The sequence below is a fragment of the Corapipo altera genome, unplaced genomic scaffold (assembly GCF_003945725.1).
Source record: "Corapipo altera isolate COAL_440 unplaced genomic scaffold, ASM394572v1 2b, whole genome shotgun sequence".
Classification (NCBI taxonomy): Eukaryota; Metazoa; Chordata; class Aves; order Passeriformes; family Pipridae; genus Corapipo; species Corapipo altera.
In genome coordinates, this window is record NW_020884874.1 from 27,193,950 (window position 1) to 27,211,836 (window position 17,887).

At 36.0% G+C, this 17,887-nt stretch overlaps 1 protein-coding gene across 19 annotated transcripts in view; it reads left to right on the plus strand.

The window, feature by feature from the left end:
• Positions 1-17,887, plus strand: part of SYNE1 (spectrin repeat containing nuclear envelope protein 1) — a 296,931-nt gene that overhangs the window by 51,009 nt on the left and 228,035 nt on the right. For 15 of the 19 annotated variants that reach the window (XM_027634233.1, XM_027634232.1, XM_027634231.1 and 12 more), the window contains exons 4-10: positions 1,537-1,632; positions 3,438-3,521; positions 6,617-6,637; positions 6,913-7,005; positions 8,603-8,781; positions 10,323-10,519; positions 10,661-10,770. In XM_027634233.1, coding sequence (XP_027490034.1) covers positions 1,537-1,632; positions 3,438-3,521; positions 6,617-6,637; positions 6,913-7,005; positions 8,603-8,781; positions 10,323-10,519; positions 10,661-10,770 — 780 coding nt within the window. The remainder of the gene's footprint in view (positions 1-1,536; positions 1,633-3,437; positions 3,522-6,616; positions 6,638-6,912; positions 7,006-8,602; positions 8,782-10,322; positions 10,520-10,660; positions 10,771-17,887) is intronic. The other 4 variants (XM_027634236.1, XM_027634251.1, XM_027634253.1 and 1 more) reach the window with 1 other exon arrangement.

The window sequence follows — 17,887 nt, forward strand, 5'->3', positions numbered from 1 at the left end:
TACTGAGGCAGTTAGATAGGTGGTGAGATTTTTTTTTTTTAGGCTTTCACGTCTTGTTGAATTAGGGTGGTAGCTGCTCTTGTCTTTATGGCTAAATTATTTTAGTACATAATTCTTCAGTGTTTTGTCATGTGGTAATACTGATAAAACCAAAGCTGCTCCAAACTTCAAATGGGAAATGATAACATAGAAGGTGAGGAAAATTAATTGCATTTATGTCAACTGCCTGTGATTCAAGACTGGGAGAAATTAACCTCCGGTGACCTGTTTGCTCCACTGATTTCTTTAGTGCTATATTAAGGAAGAACATGATTCACTATCTCTTGCATTGCTAGGAATTAAAAAAGAACTATGACTAAATATACCCTTGTAATGAGTTGTAGTGCTACTTTATTTTATATACACAATTAACACAGGACATTTTGATTTTGGGAGCTAGAAACCTTTGCTTTCTCCTGATTTATTATAGCATTTTTACCTTTTCAAGGGCAGTGTTTCGTTTGTTAGGGTCATCTTTTCAAATCTCTGTTTCTACACAACAAAAGTCATTGGTAAGTTGTTGTACAAGCACCCTTTTTAACAAGTATCCCAAAAGCAAATTATTAAATCCAAAGTAGTTTCAAGAATTTTTTAGTCTCATTGTCATTTTAGTGAATTAGCAGGTATTATTATTATTGTAATCATTATTATCCTTAAAAGGTATATGAACGCTCACAAGCTCATGGAGGGCAGAGCTATATGTCAGTTGGAGCAAGTTTAAACTTTTTATTTCTAGGAGACATTTTGTGATCATTAAAATGCTGACCAGCTGAGAGTGGCAGTTCCACAAACTGAGATGCATTTAAAAATACAGAGCTTTATGATGTGACCTTGTTATTTAAAATTTCTAAAAGATCATCTATTTACATATTTTTCAGTATCATCATTGTTGTGCTTGCAAATGTAAAGGCATATGCTGAGCAATTTGTCTTGAGTAGGAGCTGACACAGTGCTAACGGCAGCAGAAGCCTGCAAGGCCTGGAGGAGAGGAAATACAGCAACTCAGTGTAACAACTGTCAGCTGTGAGAAAGTAGCAGCACTGCTCAACCAGCTACACTGCTCTAGGGATCTTTCCTTCTTACACCTCCTCGTATTCCTCGGACTGAGAGAGTGAAATTTCTGTGACATACTTAACACTAGGGAAAATATGCTGATAGATTGAAATGTGACTGTAATAGATCTGTAAGTTTTGTGTTATTTTATAGACTCAGAGGCAGTTGTTGGTGTGTTTCTTTGCTTGTTTCAGGGAGAAGGAGGTTTTTTCCATTGTATCATCAGTGGCAGAAAGCATCTAGTGTTACAGTCCTGTGCCAGAAATGTGAAGTAGTTAAACAATGTGGTGGCAAAGCAATGATTAAAGGATACATTGATGTTAAACATTATAAAACACAAAGAAGGGGACCAGCCACTCTCTTTGTTGTTCTGTTTGAAGGGAAAAGAGTTAGGATGTGATACTGGTGAGCCTTTATAATATCTGAAGTCTTCTCCCTTTCCAGCGCAATCCTCCCATGCTGGTGAATGATCTGTTTGAAGACATCAAAGATGGGGTAATGCTAATTGCCCTTTTGGAGGTTCTTTCAGGGCAGAAGTTGGTAAGAACTTCCTTCCTTCTAAATATACAAGATAGTTGCATATCTTCTCTAGGATATAATTTTCTAATAAGCTTCTGCATTTGAATAATGTAAAAAAATGTATTGTTGAATAGGGAAACAAGTTTTTCACAGAATGGGCTATCTGGCTACAAAAATAGTATTACAGATTATTACAGGCATTCTTGATTGTATGCATTTTTTTATTAATTTTGTCATAGTAGTTCATAAAAATTGCATATTTGTATTATTCTGTGCAGTTCATCCAGATGTTACTACAGTCAAGGTCTAAACTGCAAGCTATTTCTGTACATCTTGAAAAAATGACAGTCTTTTCCTGTTAAATTTACAGCTTTCTCTCAGAAAAAAAAAAAAAAATACTAACCCCTCACATTTCATGGGGGCTTATATCCGTTTGCCTTGACAGCTGCTTTGCTAATGTAAAGAACCTTAAATGATGCCAAATGACTTTTTGACAGCCAAGTTTTGTACAGAGAGGACAGTGTGTACATGGCAAATAGACTATCTCTTGGGAGCCAGGATAGTTTTCTCCATAGGAGAAAAAAAAAAAAGGATTTTAGGCCAAGGGCTCTGACTTTCCCCACACCAGCTTGCAGATCAGATGACAGCATCTGAAGGAGTAGTGAAACAGACTTGCTCCAGGTGTTGCCAGTTTCCTTACGTGCAGGCAATTTGCAAGTACCCTCTTTTTCGTGTTTCGCTTCTGTTTTGATTGCAAGTGAAACCCCAGATTAGGTAGTAAATCAAACTACAAAACCGATTTTACTTTAAGATGGGAAAAAACTGTACTTTCAAGGGTTTCTATTCTGTTGAAATATACCCATTTCTGTTTCTGTTAGTCTAAGATAGAAAGCCTCCCTCTTGTGGCGAATCAGAAGTAGTAAAATAGGAAAGGAATTTTAATGATGGCACATGTTACAATGAAATTCATTGGATTGTATCCTGCCTATATTAATTAGGTTAAGATGAGAGATATTCCAGAACTGGAACAGTGTCTGGTGAATTTAAAGGTTGTATATACCAGTATATGATATCCTGTAGTAACTGCAAGAGTAATTTCAGAATCTATAACAGGCCCATGTTAAACCCATTTGTAACATGAACAGGAATTTAAATCATAATAGTTTTATATTTGCATTACAATATAAAATTCAGTGGGGAATTTAATTCCACTGTAACGCATTAGAAGCCTAGGATATGTTCTGTCTTTTTTTAGCCTACTTGTCTGAAGCAAAATTCATTGTTCAGTGGGACTTTGTGATAGCTGGTGTTTTAATTGCCATTAAGGTATTAGAGAGATGGGATGAAAATTCATAGGTAAAATATCTTCACTGCAGAATGATTTTTTGAAAACCAACGCTTTGACTTATACTTTGAAGGCAAAAATATTTAACTGAGGGAATTTTACCTTCTCTCAAATACACATGTGTATATATATATATAGGTGTGTACCTGCGTATAAAAATAGTAGTAGCTTATTTTACATAAGAAAAACAGTTCTCTGATTTGATGATGTTTATGGACTGAAGCCAACAGCTTGCATCCTGAGGTTATTAAGACATATATAACTTTTTTATAATGGAAGTATCATGTTTATGTCCCCTATATGTGTCAGTCCTCCCTGTTGGTATATGCAGATATACAGTTCGACAATTTGACTGTTCTGAGGGGCATTTTTACATGTAAATCAGGCTATGGTAGGTACGTAGGTATTGATGATAACCTGGAACTTAATTTTTAAATTGGCATAAAACTAATTGGAGTTTAATCTGTTCATTACCTTTAAGCCTTGTGAGCAGGGACGTCAGCTGAAGAGAATTCACTGGGTTGCCAACATTGGCACAGCTCTTAAGTTTCTAGAAGGAAGACGGGTAGGTATGGTAACGCTTAGCCCTGGTTTTCCTTTTTTTTCTTTGTTTCCTTAAAGGTATTATTTGTATGCACCCATCTGTTTTTTTTTCTCCAAAATTTGAGCTATGTATGCAGCCTTCAGTTTCTGCAGTGCCTAAAATCTGCAGATCCAGAATTATAAGATCCAACACTAACCTGTAACAATGTATAGGATGAAACTTGTGGGTTTTTTTTTAATTAATTAATAATGAATCATCTTGGATGGTCTCTTTTTTTTTTTTTTTTAAGTGATCTCCAGCTCCTCATGTTCTCTACTTCCCTCTTGCTGTTCTCAGCAAAGAATGAACTTTATTTCAGGAGAGACATTAATTTATAATTAAAAGAGTAGATTTCTGGACTTCACTAGGTTTGACATGCAAAAATCTGAAATTATAGATGTGAAAATTTAGGACAGTGTGACCCCCTAGTAGCTTGGCAGGTCTTCAGACTAACGTCTGGATTTATTCTGGTACAGCCAGTGGCTGTGGAAAAGAAACAAAATATTTTATAAACTTAGCAAAAGACAGAAAACTTAAAAATTCAGTGTGATCTAGATATGCATATCAAATAAAAGCAATCTACTTATGCCTTTTTTCCCTGACTTTTCTCTCTGTATTGTAACAACTTGCATCTGGATTTTTTAAATAGATTATAGGTATTTTGCTCCTCTAATTTCTGTATTTCAGTTTAATTTTTCTCAATGCAGATATCACACCTGATGAATTTTATGGCTCCACAATGCAGTACACTGGCAGTTGTTGGGTTTTTACTGTCTTTCCCTCTCTTTAACTCACTGCCATCTTGACCTAATTACATTTATGTTACGTGGGAAACAATCTTGGCAGATGCCCGTAGAAAGAATCTAGAAGAGAAGTTTTTAAAATTGAAAAATGTATAACCAAAGCAAAGGCGAGAATATTCCTGAACCAAAATTCAGCTTTAGCTCACTGTTTCACTATTTCAAGAAGTATAGCCTGTTGATACAAACCATATCATATGCAGACTGATAGAGGAAGCTTAGATACAGAGATAACTGTTTTGTCTTGAGACCCGTATAACCTAAGGCAAGGCTGAGGTAAAGAGCAAAACACCCATACTTCCCTATTTACATGTCACAGCATGTTTGGTGACACAAAGTTTAGTGACCCAAACTTTGAATGACCCATCTTAGATCCCAGAAATAACAGTGTTGCAGCTAGGAAACTTACCCTCCCAAAAATCAAGGCAGATTGCCAGAAATGGAACACTGTGGTTTTGCTTCTGATATCTGAGTATTTTTGCCTGGACTTGTCTGAATTACTTTCATAGGTACGTTGTATTAATATGCCATATATTCTTCTAGAGGGAGTTGGAAATATGCAGGACGTCAGGTATATCAGTGTAGTCCATAGCAGGTGGTCCATAGGTTGAATCCAGTCTGAAGGATTTATCTATCCAGCCAGTCTGTCACCCTTTTCCTCCCAGAGGAGGTGGGGATGCTTTTCAGACAACAAATGCCTCTTTAGAAAATGTATGCAGTCCTTGGACTGTACTCAAAGGTGAACAAATGCATGTGAGTGGCTGTGCACAGAGCCTTTGGAAGTGCCAGCAGGGTCTCCTTCCTCCATGGGCTTCCCCATAAATAAACTTTAAACTTTTTACACATTTAATCATCTTCCTATTTTCATTGTCAAAACAGCGTTCTGCAAATACTCCTGTTATAGTACAAACTGCAGCTCACAATTAACAGATATTATTCTGGGCCAGATTAGTTTTTTTGTCATTCTGAAAAGTTTATTTTTCATTTTGGATCCATTTTAATGGCATATAAGATAAAGGTAACACAATAACTAGAATAGATAGGCTATGCTTCTATGAACAGTAGCCTAATGAGAAGCTTTAGCTGAGTACCTGTAAATCTTTTGAGCTGTAGTACATATTAAGAACCCTCACTTTCCAGAAAAAGAAGAGCTTTTGTTGGAATTGGTTCAACTGAGACAATGAGGTATATTTTTCTTTAGGTAGGTAATAGAATATTTTTCTTACTGACTGGTAGAGAAAGAAGTAGTGCTAATTTTCCTAGAGTTTTGTCCGATTTCCTGATGGAGGGGATTGGAAACCTGTGGGGATTTCTCCTCTACCTCTTCCTAAGCAACCTGTGGAGATTTAATTCTGAAAAAAACTTTACAGCTCTGGACAACAATTTTTTTGTTTGCTCTTGACATTGTCTAGTGGTTTCCAGCTATTGGTTCAGAGAACTACAGTCTTTCCTCTACTTTGGAGGGACAAATGAGGTCATCTAAAGCCGATGTCTCTCTTTTGCTTGGACTATTCTCCCAAGTTTTTTCCATAACCTTTGTCCATGCGCAAGCTTGTAGTGCATGAACACTTTAGCAGTCATTCATATTTTTATCGTGATTGATGACTGACTCTTGGTTTTGCTGAGGAAATAACTACTAACCTATTTGCTAATTTCCCAATACTATCTGTGTTATTCATATTTCCTTGAGCGTTATCTATCTGTTAATTTCTCTTATATTCTTTATTCCCTCCTTTCCTACCTTTTATCTTATGATCTTATTTTAGAGTGATATTTTATTTGGACTACAGATTAGCGTTTGAGAGTTAAGAGTCATGGACTCTGTTCCCATTTCTGTTGAAAAACTTAATTTGACCTTGGACAACTACTTTTTTCCCACTGTATTTTTAGAAGAGCTATAGTTAGGTTTGTCTTGCAAGGGAGCCTTAATCAGTGGTTGTGATGACCTTTACAATAAAAGGTTCTCTGCTGGAGAACAGTGGCATTGTTTTTTCTGTTTTCTTTCTTTTATGCATTCCCCCCCCTTTTCTTTTTTAAATTTTTAGTCTTAAACTCACTTTTCTTTTTTCATTCCAAATGTATTATATCAAGAAACCCCTGCATAATTTAACATCTGTTACAGAGTATTTAATTTGCTGTCCTGATTAAATGTATTGGAAGATGTGGCAAAATATGTGCTTTCTTCACATGATAAAATTAGATTAATGCATTTGTGTAATACTTAATAATTAAAAATTTATTTCCATGTCGTATTTTTCCCTTTGCTTTTCATGCTAGTCCATATACAGAGGATCTCCGGTTTGTACAATGTTTCTATCTAATTTTTATTGTTCTTTCCACTTGAAATTAAATATGTTTTCTACAAGTAATAGCGTGCAATGGTCTTAAAAATCTTTCATTGCCTATAGCTATGCTTGTCTGAAAAGTGAAATTGCATCATTCAATGCTTGTGGTTTTTAATGAAGAAACTTTTTGAGTGCAGAAATGTATTTAAAATATAAAACCTATTTGAAAGGCATTTCAGAATTGTTATTCTTTTTGTGTGGTAATAACACATTTTCTTTCCTATATAGATTAAGCTTGTCAACATAAACTCAACTGATATTGCTGATGGCAGGCCTTCTATTGTGCTTGGCTTGGTGTGGACCATAATTTTATATTTTCAGGTACTACGTTTCTCATATTTCAGTGTAGCTTGCTCAAATAATGGTTCAGATCATCACTTCATAGGAACTGGTGTAGTTCCAGTCTTTCATCATAGCTAAGTCACTTCATAATTAGCTGAGGATCTGCTCCTGAAAAAAGCAACAGTTGATGGTCAGGGTGTTTCACATTGAGTAAAATCAGATACTTGTCTTTAGAGTAGATTGGTCTTTGCCTAGAATGGAGTTCCTTCATTACTGAAACATATTCTTCTACTTTCTCTAAAGAATACAACAGAGCAAAAGAAGAAAAGAACAGAATTGTGGATTGTTGTTACAAGTATCTTTAGCAACCTCAGTGGTGACTGTGCTGTATGTCTAATTCCAGTGCACTTGGTGTCAGACAGTAATTATTGTCAAACTATACATGCAAAAATGGTGATTTCACTGGGAGATGCAGATATTTGCAAGGATAAAATTTAGCTGCAAATTATGTAGATTGAGAGAGGGTTGCGTTTGTAGAGGAGAAATCATTTGCATTCTGTTGAAGCTAGGTGGGAGGGAAAACTGGCTTCCTAAATCCTGTGCATATGGGCTAACAAAGTGAGTCACTGCTCAACACTTAAAAAACCAACTGATTTTGTTGCTCTTCTTTATGGAGTGCTTTGGCTCCCTTGTGATGTAACTTCCATGTCTCAGGGATGCTGTTCTCCTTAGCACCAACCACTGTGATGCCTTAATAGCTTAGATCTTAGTATAAAAGTTAGTCAGAATGATATTAATATTTTAATTTGTGGCTCTTTCAGATGAACATAGAATAGTATGCTTCTCAGACTTATTGAAACTCTAGTTCTCTGAATCAGTTTTATTTGGGTCATTTTCTGAGCTTTTTTTTAGTTGTCACAGGCAGATACATCACTTTAACATGAATGAAAGCAGAAATGCATCAGAGCTGTGGTTCTCATTGTGGCAGACTCATTCTGGGATGTGACTTTGGATTTTAAGTAGACAACATAGAAAATCTTGCAACATCCTCTGCATATAGCTTTGTTATTTTAAAGAACTAAGTTAGTTGTTAGTTAAGTTAGTGTTCTTAAAAGAGTTAATAACTGTCCTACAAACTCGACAAGCACTATGAAAGCGCTTGCCTGCAGTTGCAGTACATTCACTATTTCTTGACAAGGTGCCTCTAAGAAAAACCCCGATTGAGTTTATGCCAAAACAGTAATGAACTATGCAGATAAGATCACTGAGGTCACTGCCATTCTTTAATTGAATGAGCTTCCTTGGAAATTAGTGGATTGTTTTATAATTTGAATTCAAGCTAAATGTAAGTCATTGTCTCCTATTTTGATGGTAATTTGTCATAACAGATAACATGACACACTTGCATATTGTTCTAGCTGTAGGGTGTCAAGTCAGTGATTGCTAGATGCCTTGTACTTCTGAATATAAGACCATCACCTGGGCACATACATTAGCAGTTTCGAAGCTCCTTTGTTGTACAGCATGTTAATCATAGCTTCTGCCCAACTTTGTTTTGACTGTTGTATTAGGAAATCGTTAAAGAAACTGGTGTAAATTAACTACAAAGAGTCCATTAACATTTCTTTCTCTACAGATCGAAGAGCTTACCAGCAATCTCCCACAGCTGCAGTCCTTGTCTAGCAGTGCTTCTTCTGTGGAAAGTGTTGTCAGTTCAGAAACTGCAAGTCCCCCAAGCAAACGGAAGGTGGTAACCAAGGTCCAAGGAAGTGCCAGGAAGGCTTTATTAAAATGGTTACAGTACACAGCAGCAAAGTAAGTAACTTACAAATTAACTTATTTTATATCTTAAGTGCAAACTTTTTACTCGAATTCTAAACTCTCTCAGTCAGGGATCCTCCTTTTGCTCTGTAGTTATAGAGTACCTTCCTATATATATATATATTTATATAGCACCTCACCATATTCTTTTAGACAACTGAGGCTGCTGAATGTTGCCACCATACAACAATCAAGGAATAAGTAATGATTTCCATTAATTTTACAAGCAGTCATATTTTATAGTTTCTGACTAAAGAATGGGATTGTCTCTGATAGAATGAGGAACTGAAGGGGAATGAGGTGCCTGAATGACAATGTATTAGTCCTGATACCAAAACACTCAGTGTGACACTGCCAGTCCCACACTGACTTAGCATTCCTAAGTGAGAGCTTGTAGAAGCACTAAATTCTGACACTTGCTGTTGAAAGGCAAGTGGTGAAAATTATGTATCTCCTTCTGCAGTTTTTTGATACAAGGGACATAATATTACAAAAATTGCCCTGAATTGTCATTCTTTTTAATCCAAGTTATTTTTCAGTTATTTCTTGCTATCTCTTGTTAATTTGAGAATCTTCTAATTTATTTGGTAAGATTATCCCACATTTTTTTTGCTGTCAGCTGCAATTTCCAGTTGTTAAGAAACAAAATGCAAATAGATTCATAAATGAAACTGTCAACTTTATTGAGAAGAGTAGATAAAATGTGTTGAAAGAAGCCTAGTGGAAGGATGGTACACTTTGCCTAGTTCTGCTTCACATGGTTATTTGCAAGGGCTAGCTCTTTAAAGTCTCCTTAAAGTCAGTGAAAGCATTTCACTGATCCCAGTGAGCTTTGAATGAAACCTTCACTTAGAGTTACTGTTGCTGTGAACCTCCCAATGGCAAGAATACCTTAGTGCCTAAGTGTGTATATGAAAGTATAGTATCATTCATGTTTTTGATACGAACATAAAGAAATTTGTGTGTTATATTTCCCACTAAACAACAGTGATGTCAGTATTCATGCTTTCATTTAAAAAAAATAGGTTAATGCAGGTTTGGTTTGGTTGAGGTTCTTTATGGGCTTTTTTGGGGGGAGGGAGGGTTGTTTGTTTTTGGAGGGTTTTGGGGGGTTATTTTAGTATGATGGTGTACCTAATTGAACTGCAGTAGTTTTAATTCAGTGAGATTTATAGGGAGTGAGAGGATAGTGAATGGAAGTGCGTACATCCGCAGACTCCATGTGTGTCATACAAGAACTTTGAGACCCTTGGTGGACTTCATTTTTTCAAAATACCATTGACTTATTCCCACTACCAAGCCCACTGCGGACAAATACAACATGAATATGACAAAAAACACTTGGATCTTCATAGGCAAAAATGAATTTATGTAGTGGATGGATGGAGCTGTAGTAGACCTGAATAGCATTACAGGAAAAACATATGGTTTAGGTTTAATGACAGGTAACCACTGGGAGGAGCATCATGTTTCTTCTTCTATTTCATCTAGTCCTGATGTTGTTGGTAACTTCTTTTTTCTTTCATATTCTTTAGGCAGGTTGGAATTGAAATTAAAGATTTTGGACAAAGTTGGAGGAGTGGTGTTGCATTTCATTCTGTTATTCATGCTGTCCGCCCAGATTTAGTGGACATGGAGAAAGTGAAGGGAAGGTCAAATAGGGAAAACCTGGAAGAAGCCTTCTCACTTGCAGAAGCAGAACTAGGAATTCCAAGGCTCCTTGATCCAGAAGGTACCTAATGCATAGTTGAAAAAAATTTGAACTACTTACATGGGTTCAGTCAGATGTGAGAATTCACATTGTTTAGAATTCAATTAGCATTTTGTGCCGTTCAGCTAAAATTTTAATATTCCATGTTCTATGCTTGTCTAGATGTGGATGTTGAAAAGCCAGATGAAAAGTCTGTCATGACCTATGTAGCCCAGTTTTTGAAGTACTATCCTGATCCTCATCATACAGTGACTGATGTGCAGGAGAATGATGTAAGTTTCTCTTTATCATGCAGGGGGGCTTTTAAAGTAATATAAATGCATTTTATAACTTTCTTATAGTTTATTATGTTTTCTTTTGATGAGCAGTTCAAGTGAAAAGCAAGTACAAAAAGAAAACTGGGAAAGATTAGCTCAAAATAAAGGAACCAGTGTTCCAGATGCTTACTAGTAGATGAAGAAAATAAAATGGTGATCCTGCAGATGTTTTTCTATTTTCAGGAATAGTAGTGCCAAAAAAGAACGCAAAAATTTATTGTAGATAGTAGCAAACCAATGGATCCTAAAGCTCCTTGAGAAGTTTTCAAGCATAACACCAATGGGATTTCAATAATTTGTTACCTAAAGCAACGTGTCATTTATGTTTCTGTCACACAGTGTTTCTGAAAAAGAACAAGAATAGTCCAAGAAATTGCTTAGGTACAGTCTTTGGGCTTTCAGACTTGAGAAGCGTTTACAATTTTGACACATGTTCCTTTCTGTTTACACTAACGTTTGACTATTTGCTCTAAGGAATTGTTTACAATCATGTTATTTGCTTGGGATTTGATTTGTGTATGTTCTAGTGCATTGGCTTTGCAGTGGTATGACTATACTCAGCAATGCCAAGTTATCATGACTCACTTCCTAGTCCTGATCATTTGCTTTCTTCATGACAAACACAGGAAACACTGCTGAGACAATCTGCTCAGCCCCAGCAAGAGAGAAAGAAGAAGCAATTTTTGTCTGTGTTTCTTTGCGTTCCCTACAGAGAGAGAGTTTTGAAAGGAGTGATTCTCCTTCCTTATGGCTATATGTGGATAAGGTAGCTGTAGCTTTGCTGTTTAATTCTTGTGCCTGAGCACTGGAATTTTTCATTTTGCTGTCTGCAACATTGGTCTGAAGACATACGTGTGCCAGTGTCACAGCATTCCACTGAGCAATGGTGCTGCTGAAGCAGACAGAGTGAGTACTGAAGCCTCATGCTGTGGCCTGTGGCAGGCTGAGGCAGTCTTGTCATCTCCATGCCGTGGCACACAGTGCAGTTTCTGTTTCAGTTTTGGCCAGGTCTGCTGCCTGTGCTGGCATTGGGTTTTGAGGAACAACCTCACTACCTTCTCCTGAACTTTATCTAGAGATGATGCAGAAGAATGCAGGACTCAGCCACTCCATGCTCTGCCTCTGGCTGTACCCGCAGAGATGGTAGCCCAAGTTATGAAAGAGAAACTAATGAGTTTCATCCAGAATTCCAACTAAATTAGTAGGAAGCAAAACAACACAAATCAATTTGACATGTGGACATGCTGATCTCAGAACCACTTCGTGTTCTTAGATATCGCTAAGACATTCCACTAGCAATCCGGATAAATGTTGGTAAAACTGCTGATCTCTTGCATGTCACACTGCAGAAACCAGTAACTCCCAGATTCTGAGAAGAAAGTAAGAGTTTGACATTGCACTAAATTTCTAATGTCATCATTCTTTGTCGTCTTCCTAGAGAAGGAATTGTAGTCCTTCTTACTGACCTGGAGTATCCATGTCCATCTTTACATTATTTGGTTTATTATTATTAGTTCAGTTATTTAGGATAGGATTCATCCATCTTTAAAATCTGAAAACTAGGTACTTGCAGCATTCCACCTGTAGTCTGCAAGAGATAGACCCTTTCCCAGATGGCATCTTAAGACAGTGTCCTAAATTATCTTCTGGAAGCTCGTGTTGCAGAGCATTTCAACAAAGTTAAAACTGAGTCAGATTAATCCATTTCTTAGGTAATAATAGAATAAAATATTGGCAGTTGATTAAAAAGAAATCCAGACATGCTTTTTGGTTTTGTGACCAACATAATTACCCTATTTTTAGCCTTTTTGTCTTCCTCCTGAAGTAGAGAGGAAATAAATAATGAAATATTTATCACTCAATAGTAGAATCAAGGTACCTGGGAGAGATAACCTTACAAGATTCTTATTCCTTGAACTCTTGGGGTACTCTTAATTTCTTGTTTTCCAGAATTAAGGACTTCTAGGTTATATTCCACCTGACGTGTTAAGTGCTTGCTGTAGAATGAGTTGGACAGTAGATGCTAGATACAACTGGTTTTATCTGTCAGAAAGAACTGAAAGAGACTTTTTCAGTTGCAGATGCCTAAATTTAGTTAGAAGAATCCTACTTCAGAGTGAAGTATGTCTGAGTGATTATTGACAGGGAGGAGGAGGGCAAGAGGAGATTTCTAACCCTCTTCTCCCACCCTCCAGCCAACTCAGCTGCCACTGTGTTTCCTCAAGATGTGTTGTCCACCCAAATTCCTGTTCATCTTCCCTCCTGATTCAATGCTCAGTTTATAAAGAATTTGCATTGAAAGAATTGGAGTAGTGATTGAAGCTTATCCCTTATTTGTGGTCAGAGAGAACAGTTATTTGCATGTGCGTTTCCAGAATTAAAAGCTATCTAATATCTCATGCATGAACATATGTGAACTTGTGTAGTCAACACATCTCAAAGAATCACAGTTACTCTAAGGTAAGTAACTATTTTTCCAGATAAAATAAATCATGTAGTGACAAGTAACCTGAAAATCAGATCTAATATGAAAACTACTTCACTAGATATGATACAGGCACATGAGCTTGATAATAGTTTTAAGTACGTCTTGTATTCCTACATGTGTGGCTCTCATTGTTCTCTCTGGACTTTCTACCTGCTTCGCTTTATTTTATTTTGCCTCTTTTTTTTTTTCCCTGCTTCTCGTTTTCCCTATTGTTTTCTTATTGCTAGGAACTTCAAGCAATCTCAACTTTTGTCATTTCTTTTATGAAATTTAAGGTAAGGGTATATGCTCCAGAATAATTGCTTGAATTGGACCTCTCATGGTTGTTATATTTTTTCATCCTGCACTTGTATGACTTTAGATTTGGGGGTTTTTTATGTACATTGGTTTGCTAGCCTTAAGTTAGTCTTTCCAAAAAAGCAGGTAGGTGACCATGATAAATCTAAGTCTGCTTTCTTACATGAGCTGATCCTAGCAGCCTAATGCTTAACTTTGCAAATGACTTAACAGAAATATTATAGAAAAGCAGTAACTTTCCTGTAGTGGAACTCAGACTGTGCTTTTGATTTTCTTAAATATAGATATAAACCTGAAAAAGAATAGATTATATCTTGATGTTTCTACACATCTAATCTCATTTTAGATTAGATGGATATTTTTGTATGTCTTTAGGTTTATAGAGTAGATACTAGAGTATGATTGTGTAAGTGGTATACGTGGACTGTGGGTTGGAAGGAGAGCGTATTCATATGTAATTGCATGTTATACACTGCTCCTTTTTTCACATAAATTAAGATATTTTTAAAAATATACTTTTTAAATCATCTTGGACATTTAGACACTTATAATTTTCTGGTATTAACTGAGAGAAGTTCAGAAAGCTAACATGGAGTGTATGAAATGAACATTCAGAGGTGAAACTGGAAGACTGCAGAAGTGAATATATTATGAAATAAGTAACAGGTGTCACTGCAGTCAGTCAATACTGTTTATAGTTTGACATGATACAATTAATTACCCAGGTTCCACACTCGTGGGGTTTTTTTGGTTGGTACAGGGTTTTTTAAATACATATATAAAAATAGATTATTTTAAAGTAACTGTGATCAAGGGTTCATCTCGCATTATGTATATCTAACTAGTGATGTGCTGAAGTAAAGATTAATACTGATAGCAGAGTTATTCCTATATTCTCAATCCATTCAAGTAAATTTGGGCATCTTTAATGGGACCTTATACCTTCTTAGCATTACACAGCCTCAGCACATTGCTTCTTAAGCTAGAGGAGATTTGAAGTGGCTAAAGCTCTGTTGATTTCCTTATCACAGTATAAATTTAACTGTAAAGAAAGCACACTCCCTCAAAGTATTTCTGATGTAAAGTCTTTCTCTTCTTATGTTCTGATGAGCAAGTAATTCAGAAGATAATCCTGTCATTTCTGACATCTTTATGCCAGCAGAGTTCCCCAATGTAAGAGGAATTTCCTGAGAAGCAGCTGCAAAAATAGCTTTCTGAGCTCTTCCAGTGATTTAGTCTACTTTTACAGATAGTCATTAATAGCTCATCCCTGAAGGTGATACTTGGTTCAGCATTCCTCCTGCATCTGTGATACTGTTGTCGGTGTATGAGTTTCAGTAACAAATTTATGCATAAACTTTTTTAAAGGGACTTGATTTGCTCAGTACATATGCAATAGAGTAGTTCAATGTCCCTGAAAAACAGGTGACTTAAATTTTTTTAGATTTAAAAGTTAATATTTGAAAATTCCATCATGTCTGAGAATTTGAACAGCTCACTTGGTTTATAATTACATACTAGAGAACACAAAAAAGCACTCCTTTTCTGGTCCATGATTAAAATTCTCATGATATTTTTAGCTCTTCAAACACTATAGTATTCTGTGTTATGTAATTTTCAAATTAACTGTGTCATATCAGTTAATAGACTAATGTTTTGGCTTTGAGCCTGGGCTGAAAATTTTCTTTGTAAAATTAAATGGTAGCCCCTTAATATACTGGAACTCATAAACACTTTTCTCTAATTACCTTCTTTGATGTTCTTTGTCACTTGAGTGCTCCAGTTCTGTTAATCTCTGCAAATCAAAGAATAGTCATAGAAAGGCACCAGGATAAATTAATACCTTAAAATGCTGCTTGGAAGTAGTATGCTGAGTGAGTCACAGGGTCTTAGATAAACTCAAATAAATGTTACCAGAGATCAATGATCCTCACGCTGGGGAAAGCTCAGATAGTTATAATTATTCTAGATAACTTTTGTTTGGCGTTTTACGTTCTGATCTGTATGCTGCTTCAGATGTGCAGGCTTTAGAAAATAGTTTACAAGGATGTCCTTTTGATATTTTTTACTTAGGGTAAGAACCACTAAGCCCTAATAAAAATCTTGTTTTAAGAATGATAGCTCTGTGGAGTGTTAATGACAAGTGCCTTGGTGTGTTTAAGTAAGTGAATCTTTTCTGTTAGTTACCCAAGCTGAAATTTTGAAGTGCTTTAGTATCAACCAAGGACCACAGAACCAAATTTGCAGGTGATAAGTGATGCACTGAACTGCAAACCTGTGAAAATGTATGAATGAATAAATAAATAAAATGCTTATCATGCATTGTTGCAGTATCTTTAACAGCATTCAGTTAGACCATTGCTGAAACACCTACATCTTCTAAAATTAAACAAAGTAAACAAAAATATGTCTAATTAACTCATTTTAAAAAATTACAGAAGACTCAATGCCACCTGTTAACATTATCTTTTCACTTAGTTTTGAAGAAACAGTATATGATTTAAGAGAGATGAGGCTGTTCCTGTGTTCTTTACCTTCAGGTACCATAGAGGTATTCTTAATCCCAGTGATAGTCTACTTCAAAAAGATTTGGTCAGAGCCAGTTTCCACCGTTATTGAATTTCCTGTGATGACAGGAACCTTACAAAATACCTGTTTTGCTCAGATTACTGTATGAACAGTTGCTGGCACACTGATACTCTTTCAAAGCCTTACCTTAAGGAGGAAATGGCTGTTTTAGAAAACTAAACAGTGTTTTAGAAAACTAAATTTATAGTGTGAATTAAAAGTAATATATGCAACATTGGGACACACTTGTTCTCTTACTGAGGTTAAGAATATCTTACTGAAAGTTGTAGTTAGTAGGATTGTTACAGGATTTTCAATCCATTAAGATGCATATTTTAGTATTGCCTTGATGGAGCTGACAGCTAAATACTAATAGAAATCTCAGTAGTCTCACTGAAGTTATAGATTCTAAAGAATAGAATAAATTTAATACCAAAGTTCTTTTTCTGATTGTGGAATGAGGTAAGATTCTCTCTTGTTATATTCTTCTTGTTTGGACTGGACAATCTTAAAGGTCTTTTCCAGCCTAAATGATTCTATTATTGTCCTCCTAGGGCAGTAGTCCTGACTTTGCTGTTTTTCTCAAAGAATCTTGATGTTATTTTCCCACACACAGACCAGAAGTCGTCGTCTTCTCTATATTTAAATGGTTTGAGAAGTTGGAAGTACTAGGAATTCTGGCTTCTTGAGACACCATGTGCAGTCAAGGAAAGCCCAGTATTAGAAATATCTGGAGCTGGAAAGTGTCATATCTATCCTATACTGTTTCTCAGGTGTTAGCTTTTGTGCATCAGAAGCCAGGAGCATAAGTTATAGTGAACTTTGTTTCCAGCACAGCTGCTTAACACCATGTTAACCTCACTGGAACTACCCAGCTATCAAGTTAACAGCTATAATATCTGTGATTTTTGCAACAATCGGTTGCGCAAACTCTGTCCAACCAAATACCGCTGTTTTGAGTAGAGGATCAATAAGAGAATTAGTAGAAATACACTAAAGAAGGATTTCTTTCATATCTGACGAACCTGTCCTTTCCTCAGCTGAAAGAGCAGTAGCTCTATGCTTTTTGACCTGTTAAGGGAAATTATATTTTATATATTTGAGGCAACTTTCAAAGAAAGGAATCATAACCGACTGCTTTCCCAGGTCAGGTTTTTTTTTTTTTAAAAGACAGTACTTGGTTTCTTAAATACAGTGCAGTGACTTCTTTTTTTATCCTGTGGTCCAGTTTTCTCCCATGTAATGCTTAAAATTTAATCACTCATTTTAGATGATTAGCTTATATTATGGAATATTGCATTTGTTCACTCTAATAGATCTGTTTGTGGCAAATTTTACAGGAGTATGGCTACTTTGGTTTCAAGAAGTAGCTTCTGATTAACAGCCAATACATATGGTTCATTGTTTGGAAATCTGAGATGGACACTTGTGTCCTACTTGATCAAACTGCTTACACAGTGCACAAAATACTCTCTGTTGTCTGCTAACCTTCACATACAACATACTCACAAACCTGAGATTTCCTGTTAGTATTTTTCTGTTGACTGCCAAGTCACTGAATTCTGCAGAGAACTTTGCAGCCTTAGGAAGCAGCAGTGCTATGACAGACTGAAGTGTTAAAGGAAAACTGTAAAACAAATATGCTTTTCTTCAAAGCCATAAAATGACATAGAAGTAAAAGAAACTGAATACAATTGGGTTTTCTATATTTCTTTTCGT